This window comes from Vanellus vanellus, assembly GCF_965231255.1.
Source record: "Vanellus vanellus genome assembly, chromosome: 1".
Lineage (NCBI taxonomy): Eukaryota > Metazoa > Chordata > Aves > Charadriiformes > Charadriidae > Vanellus > Vanellus vanellus.
In genome coordinates, this window is record NC_138905.1 from 5,151,096 (window position 1) to 5,159,330 (window position 8,235).

Consider the following 8,235-nt stretch of genomic DNA (forward strand, 5'->3'; position numbering starts at 1 on the left):
CCCTGACCCCCACCGGAAGCGGCCGGCCGTGCCCCGGAAGCACTTCTCCCCCCCCCCCGGGGCCCGGCTGCGCGCATGCGCGGTGCGAGTGCACTGACCTTCAGCGGGGCTGTGGTGGAGGCGCCGCCATGTTCACCCGGGGGGCCGTCGTCGCGCTTTACCAGCCGCAATGGTACTGGGCGGGAGTGCGGGCTGGGAAGGCTCCTGTGGGGATGGAGGAATGTGTCCCGGTGGTGGGGGCAAGCGGCGGGGCGGCCCCGCGGGTTGGCTCGGGCGGGCCCCGGGGGGCTGAGGGGGCGACGGTCTTCTCAGCCGTGCGGCGCCCCCGGCGTTGGCGGGGCCGTCGCCCGGGCCAGCTCCTGAGGTACTGCGGACTCCGGTGTGGCTGGAGGAGCAGTGACCGTGAGGCTGAGGGGAAGCGGCTTCTCGGGGGCATGGCGGTGACCTGTCGGGGACGGAGGCTCCGTCCTGTCAGGCGCGGCTCAGTGGGTGGGGGCGAGGGGGAGACGGGAGCTCGTAGCGAAAAGGCTCTCAGCCGGGAGGGTGTATCAGTGTGCGAGGCAAGAGAAGTAAAAAGGACAGATTCGTAGATGACAGGCGGCGCAAGGAGACTTTGTTCTTGTCAGGAAATGGTGTCGCCTCCTCTGCTTCGTTTTAATGTTTTTTTAAAAACAGTTACGGTTTTTGAAAGCTGTAACCTTCTGATGCCGTGATGTCTGGCCTTCGTTTACGTTGTGCCATTATCGAAGGTAGTAGATAATGTATTAAATGATACACGGTATGACAGGAGATAATGAGAAGGGAGGAAGGTCTGGATACAAAGCATGGTTTAGAGTGGCTTGTCCCTACTACAGATGCTTTTTAAGAAACAACAATTCTTAAATTTCCATCCCTCTGAAAGGGACCCGCCCTTGACAGATGTTGGTTACTGAAGAACTAGTGAACTATCCTAATTTCTTTAATCTCTAATTTTCCCCTTTCAGGGGCCAAGTCAGGAATATGGCAACTCTAAAAGACAGTAAGTACTGGTTTTGTTTGCTTTTGAGAGAGGGAGAATGTTGAAGCAAAATATAATTTTGGTTAGCCTCTGTTGGATGAATTGGTTGTGATGCACCATAATGTTGATATATGAGCCTCCAGTACTTCTATATTAAACAAGTGTCCTTCAGAAAAGGCATTGCTTAAAATGGTTTTAGCACTAATTTAGATGTCATTTCAGCAAATCAATGTATTTTTACTCAAATGTATTTTTAAAATAACTCTTATCATATGTGTTATATCAGATTTTTGCTCAATTAAATTATTTTCTTTTATGGCTATTTCCTTGTGCTGTTATCCAGCATTTGGGGAAAAAAAGGTTGACTGAATGGTTCCACTTTGATGCTTCTTTACGCCATTCCTCATAGGTTCTTATACAGGGATATTGACTTGGAATTGCCCTTGTCTGTAGGACACCTGTTTTGTTTTCTTTTTGCATCAGTATTGTTATCAATGTCATTTTGCCACAGTGTAAACAGAGCAGGAAGTTTATTCTGTGTCTTGCATATTATTCAGTCTTTTTGTTTGTTTGTTTATTTCCTCTCCTTGTCATCTGAGAAAAGATGACAATATACCTCAAATGATTTTTTTTGTGAAACAGGTAGAAGTGGCAGGAAAGAGAATAATAAATAGATTTTATGTTGGGCTAAATAATAAATAAATGTTATGTCTGGAGGAAAAAAGTATATCTCTTGTAAAGATGCATTTGGGTTAGCCAGGTTACTACTCTTACTACTTTCTTACTGTAAATACTAAGATCTTTTATGAGATTTATTTGTGCATTGTTTATTTATTGTTCTTTGAGGAACTTGGCAAGATATTTTTGGATGGGTGTTACTAACATTCTGTTGCTTGGTTTTGATGACATTATGCCCAGTACAGCCCCATGACCTTCAACTGTTAACCTTGTAGTTACCAGGCGCTTGAAGTCCATCAAGAACATTCAGAAAATTACAAAGTCCATGAAGATGGTTTCTGCAGCAAAATACGCAAGAGCTGAGAGGGAGCTGAAGCCTGCTAGAATCTATGGAACAGGAGCGCTGGGTGAGAGAAGACTCTTGCACTGTGTGGTGTAGGAACAGAAGAGGAAAGCTTTCATGCTGGTGATAAAATGCCTAGACTTTTTTAACCATTTGGTAGTTCTTCCCAAAAGAATGGGCATCTTTAGGCCACCTTGAATATTCCTTATAAGTAGTTTATGGAAGGTGATTTTAAAGAGTTCTAATGTAAAATTCATTATGATTTCTGATTACTTTTTTAGCTTTATGCGGTTGCATGGTTGGTTTTGTTAGTCATAAAAGCACGCCAGCTCAGAATTTCTGGCCTGCTTCTATCTGTTAATGTATCTCTGTACCGTCTACAGCTACTACCAGATCTCCTAGTGAACTGGGCTGCACGTGCTCCTGAGGCACTGGACTTACACAGGGAACTTAACTAAGTAAGGGCACTGATTGTGTGATACCCGATGCAGAGATGTGTCTGGCTTTGAATTGTTTCTTTGTCACCTCTGGCCAGATCGCACACAAACTTGAGTGATTGTGAAGGCGATAAAATTCATCTGGCTGAGATTTGGAACCCTTTTAGAAATAATTTTAGTTAGAATAAGTCAAAAGTATTTTTATATGACCTATTTGCTTCCTGGCACCCTTGAATAACTTATCGTTTTTTTTTTTTTTTTAGCTCTGTATGAGAAAGCAGAAATAAAGGCACCTGAGGACAAGAAGAAGCACCTCCTTATTGGTGTGTCCTCTGATCGAGGTCTGTGTGGTGCTATCCATACATCTATTGCTAAAACTTTGAAGAACGAGATTACCAACCTCTCCAATGCAGGGAAAGAAGTTATGGTGGTTGGAGTAGGTGACAAGATCAGAGGCCTACTTCAGAGGTAAAAAGGATGAGTCCCAAAACTCAAACCCCAAAAGGGTTTGGTTTGGTGGTTTTGTTTATTTTCTGTGGTAGAAAACTCAAGACTGCTCAGAAAGCTGTGTGACATTCACAGGAAATTGCGTTTAATGGAACTGTGCTAAATTCAAGTTCCTTTAAAAAAATCTGTAAAAGGGCTTTTGTTATCTGGACATTTGCAAGACTGCTGCACAGTGCTATTCTATTTTTGAAATAAAAGTCTCGAAGCTAGTAACACTGGTGCTGTATCAAGTGTGTGTTCATCATGAAGTTATAATTTCACTGAAAAAAGCAAAATTTCTCTCAGACCCTAATTCAATAAAATGCTTAGTTCTGAACACTAGTAGGTCAGTCTTGCTGCCACGTAGTTGTACGTTAGAGCATCCACTTGTAACACAGATTTGATGTTACTGCAGGACACATGGCAATTACTTCCTGCTGACATTCAAAGAAGTGGGACGGAGACCTCCGAGCTTTGGAGATGCTTCAGTGATTGCCTCAGAGTTGTTAAACTCTGGGTATGAGTTTGATGAAGGCTCTGTCATCTACAATCGGTTCAGGTAAGATTAAACTGAAACTGCACTGGAAAAGTACTCAGTAGAAGGCTCCAAACAGCACCTTGGCTTAATGAAATAATATGGAAACTGACTGGAAATTGTCGTGTTTACTTTATTTCTTGAGGAGTGAGTGCATTTTTGTGTGTGTGAAGAACTTGTTGGTTTTGGTTTGGTTTTTGGGGTTTTATTTTAACAGCTGTGGTTAGAATTATCTTTTTACTTGTATAGTGGGTGCTTTTATATTTACAGTCAGCATGTCATTATATCCACATGGTATCTTGAGATCTCTTCATCAGGATTATCGCAAAATATTGTGGGTTTGGAAGGCCAGAAGTTGTCTATTCTAGTTTGATTTTAAGCACTCAATTTAGGGTTAGTTGAACTGAAGAGCCTTATTATGTTATTTTTATATAGGTCGGTCATCTCCTACAAGACTGATGAAAAACCGATCTTCTCCCTTGAAACAGTTGCTGGTTCAGGTAAGCAGTGAACTAGAAGCCACCAGTTATGTGAAGTGATAAATCACAGAAAATGTACTCTGAACATAGGAATATGGTATTAAAACATCTTATTATGCTGTTACGTGTCATAAGTGTACCAGGTTGCTTTATCTTGGCAGTCCAAAGCTGACCTATCAAGGTGCTGTAGGGCAGGGAGGTTAAAAAGGAAGGTCATACTGGTTTTGGTTTGACATTCTCTCTCAAGCAAGAATTGTGCATATGCAAAACTCAGTCAGTTTGAGTGTTTTCAGCCCTGAACAGCATGGGCATTGAGTGACTTTGCACTACTCAGTAAAAATACCATAGAATTTTCTGCAGCATTGTATAGGAAGATTAAACATAATACGTCTTGGCCTTGGTGAGAATCTGACTTTCCTAGTGTTAAATTGAATGAAAAGACATAAAATACTTGATCTCTCTGATACTTAAAATTCTGTTACTTAAAATTATGTTATGAAAGTACACACAGTACATAGAGAAAATCCCTCCGCACTGCTTTAAGTAGAGAAACAGACTAGCAGAGTAGCCTTTCACATGCCATTATATTGTTTTGCTAGGAGTAGTATATCTTTTATTTCTCTAAGTGTGCTCTTTTATATTTTACAGAAAGCCTAAGTATCTATGACGATATTGATGCTGATGTGCTGAGAAACTACCAGGAATTTACACTAGCAAATATTCTGTACTACTCCCTGAAAGAATCTACCACCAGTGAGCAGAGTGCTAGGATGACCGCTATGGACAACGCTAGCAAGAATGCTTGTAAGTCTACTCCGGGTTTCCCAGGATGTCAAGAGTTTGGCATGAAAGTACTGACCTCCCTTTGTGTAATTCCCAAAATGATAAGAAATGAGCTGGTTTATCTCTTAATTCCATTTTGAGTCTGGGTTTTTTGAGCCAGTTCAACTGGGATTGTTTTCTGAACATGTGCGACTTATTTAGTCCCTAGAAAGAGGGATTGCTGTCAAGTATATGAGAAACAAGACTAGATAACTGGAAGTGAAAGAACAGATTCTTTAATAAGAATATGAAATACTAAACTCCTCTTGTAATGGCCAAATATTCTTTATGCTCTTCTCATGTGGCTGGTCTGAGGATTTCGGAAATTTTTATAAGCCTGTACTTACTTTCGAGCCCAAAGTAATGACTACTGCACCAATTTAAGGGTGGGGAAACTGAAATAATGATTAAATACTTTACCACCTGTCATGCAACAAGTTGAGAATACAAAAGTATTCCTTGGAAGGTGTCCAAAGTGAGTGTAGTGCAGAGTGCACTTTGTCATGGTGATAAGGCTTCAGTCCTAAAAAGGTAGTGTTGCACAAAGAGTACTGGTGGCTGAGTGAATCCGATGTGATGTGCAGTGGGGCTACCTGGAGCTGTAGGTGTGGCACTCTGCTGACCGCCTTATCTTGAAAGAAAGAGGTGATACCTCCTCTGTATTACCCAAAAAACAAACAAACAAACAAAAACCAACCAACCAACCAACCAACCAAAAAAACCCAGTAACTTGAAGGAAATATCAATGTAGTTAATTGACAGTGAAATCTAATTCAAAGGCAAATAATTCATGCTTGTGCTATGTTAAAATAAGTGATGTCATACCGTGGTATTTACTAGTCTGTCACCTGTTCTTCAGATATTTAACTGATGCCTCAAGCTAAATTGTTAAGTTTTTAGATCGTCTACTGGTACTGCTATGTGTAGGGGAAAAGAATGAAAAGTGCAGTAAGCCTCTTGATCGTTTGCATGGATTTCCAAGACTATTTGGTACTCTGTTCCTACAGCTTCTCTTTATCTGTATTTGAACAGTTACCCTATGTTTAAATTCCGACCTCAATTTTTTTCTAGCTGAGATGATTGACAAATTGACCTTGACATTCAACCGTACCCGTCAAGCCGTCATTACCAAGGAGCTTATTGAGATCATCTCTGGTGCTGCTGCTCTGTGAGTACCTGTATAAACGTGAAATAGGAGTTGCTGCAAAGTCATGTAATGCTTGTATGTCCTGCTTCAGTCTGGTTAATGGGGAAGGTGAGGGCATGTAGGTCCTAAAACCGAAGGGAAGGCAGTCCGTGGCATGACTCCCAAGATTTTCAGCTTGCGTGGTTTCACTAACGAGTGTGAAGTCTCGCAGTCTTTTTTGGCTAGATAAAGTTAAAAGGCTGGAAAAATAGATCTTTAGCCTCAACACACATCCTTGCCTGAACAGGCAGTGGCTTTTTGGGGGTTGGTTGTTGGTTTTTTTGGCTTTGAGTGGATTTCCCCCTCCTCCCGTCTACCTGGGTTTCTCCTGCACTGCTCAAACAGCCCAGTAGAGTTGGGGAGGGCGGAGCAACTCAGGTGACTGAAACGCATTTGGATAAATAAGCCTGTGGTGGTGTTCAGAAGCCAAGAGCCTGGGGGTGGGGTTGGAAGGAGGAGGGAATTTCCAGGGTCTCTTGGCACTGAATGCATATTTTACTTTAAGTTCAGTATTTTGCTTATTTCCCCAAGAAGGAAGGTTTGTGAAGGTGTGTACTGCAGGTTAAGAACATGTGGGCTTAGACCACGAGTTGTAACTGCGTGTAGCTAATGTGTATTACATCTAACAGCGAAAAATTTGTGCTATGCTCAGATGCAAATACATGTGTGACTATCTTGTGTGTTTACAAAGTGCCTGGGAACCATATCATACCGCAGTGACGTGCCGTATTGTGCTCCTCACAATACAGTGGCTGTTAGAAATACGTGCATCGTTTTGTCTGAATTTGCATGAATTGCTTCCTAACCTGCTTGTTCTGTTTTCTCTCGTAATACCATAACCAGGAATTAATCGGAAAAAGCGGTTCAGCCAAATCCAAGAGGTAAAGTTATGAAATAGAAACTAGATTGCATTTTAAAATGAAATAACACAGACAATCGAAGTCAAATGAGGAAGTCGGAATTCAGTGGTGTTGTTCAGGCAAACTTCTCTTTCCAAAGAGCTGGGAAACTGCCCATTGCTAGTTTGAATCTGTCTGAACAAAGACTTAAGTTTCAATAATTTTAAGCAAAATATGTCCATGATAGCATACATCCACATTTGATATAATTTTCTGTGGGTTTTCTTCTGGATTATTGGATTCATTTGCAATTACTGTTTTAATTTTTTCATAGTGTCCTGACGTTATGCAGTGACTTAAAAACGTCTGGATGTAACGTGTGGTACCTAAAGAGGTTTCCGTAGCAACATAAGCATTTTCAAAATTTAAAATTTCAATGAAAAATAAAGAGTTGGGGAGGAGGGGGTAAGGAATATCAGTGAGTTGAAGTATTCAGACTGGAGGAGATAAAAGTTTTAAATTAAAAATAAATAAATAAAAGGGTTTTAATTTGCTTCAATTCTCCTTACAGGTGAAGAAGAGCTCTTCTGAGCATATGGTTTAACCTGCCTGTGTCTGTTAACAAGACTGCTCTGTTATTTTGTGAAGAAATGGTAAAGCCTCAGAAATCTGTAAATTCTTAGAATAAACCACCTACATGAAACAAACATTCTTGGTTGTCCATGAAGCAAATGCTCTTGGTGTCTGAATATCTGGGTTTGGCTTGGTTACTCTTTGAAACATTTTAATTTTTTTTTCTCAAAAGCTGTGCTCTACATTTTATAATTTATCTGGCCGACAAAATGAGGTAAGCGGGTGTGTGTTTGTGTGAAGAGTGGAGGAGATGGCGGGCCTTCACCTTGTGTTTGAAAGTGTCCGTTTGTTATGGACGTTGTACTGTGCGTTGAAGGAAGAGCCTGTGGCATAACCTCTCTGCACTGTGTAGTCGGAACACCGATCTCTATCTCATCTGAATGCTGTATTACTGCTATTTCTAGATTTTTGTATTCTACAGTGAACCGATCTGATTACGTGAATCATTTCAGTGTTTATTTAGAATGCATGCTGTTTATATCTGGTCAGTATGCGTGTATATATTTGCATGCTATAAAATACAGTAACACTGCAGTTCTCAGCCCTCGCTGGGCATAACAGGAATGTGAGAAATGATAAAATGTAAAAAACAAAGAGTATAGTGGAAGCGTAAGAAAGAAATGGTCATGGTGCAGTGTAACCATAGAAGTAGAAAACCGCCACTCCCTGTTTGGCAGAGAAAACAAGAGCCTGGAAGGGCTCAGTAATGTACGTGATGGAAATGGGAAGAGATCTGGAGAGACTGGAAATGGCCTTGAGCTTCTAAGCAGTCTGTGAGTGTGACACAGAGACAGGCTCCA

At 41.3% G+C, this 8,235-nt stretch overlaps 1 protein-coding gene across 3 annotated transcripts; it reads left to right on the plus strand.

The window, feature by feature from the left end:
- Positions 1-83: 83 nt before the first annotated feature.
- On the plus strand, positions 84-7,509 carry ATP5F1C (ATP synthase F1 subunit gamma; the record flags this gene model as incomplete). 3 transcript variants are annotated; one of them, XM_082493844.1, is made up of 10 exons in its annotated part: positions 84-172; positions 984-1,018; positions 1,951-2,082; positions 2,719-2,923; positions 3,357-3,500; positions 3,912-3,976; positions 4,604-4,759; positions 5,849-5,945; positions 6,807-6,844; positions 7,374-7,509. In XM_082493844.1, exons 1-9 carry the CDS (start codon positions 129-131, stop codon positions 6,811-6,813), a joined length of 885 nt encoding a protein of 294 aa, XP_082349970.1. In that variant the 5' UTR covers positions 84-128. The 3 variants fall into 3 exon arrangements, with proteins under 3 accessions (XP_082349970.1, XP_082349971.1, XP_082349972.1); XM_082493845.1 differs by lacking the exon at positions 6,807-6,844; XM_082493846.1 differs by lacking the exons at positions 6,807-6,844; positions 7,374-7,509 and having other exon boundaries at positions 5,849-5,949.
- Between the last annotated feature and the right edge of the window lie 726 nt (positions 7,510-8,235).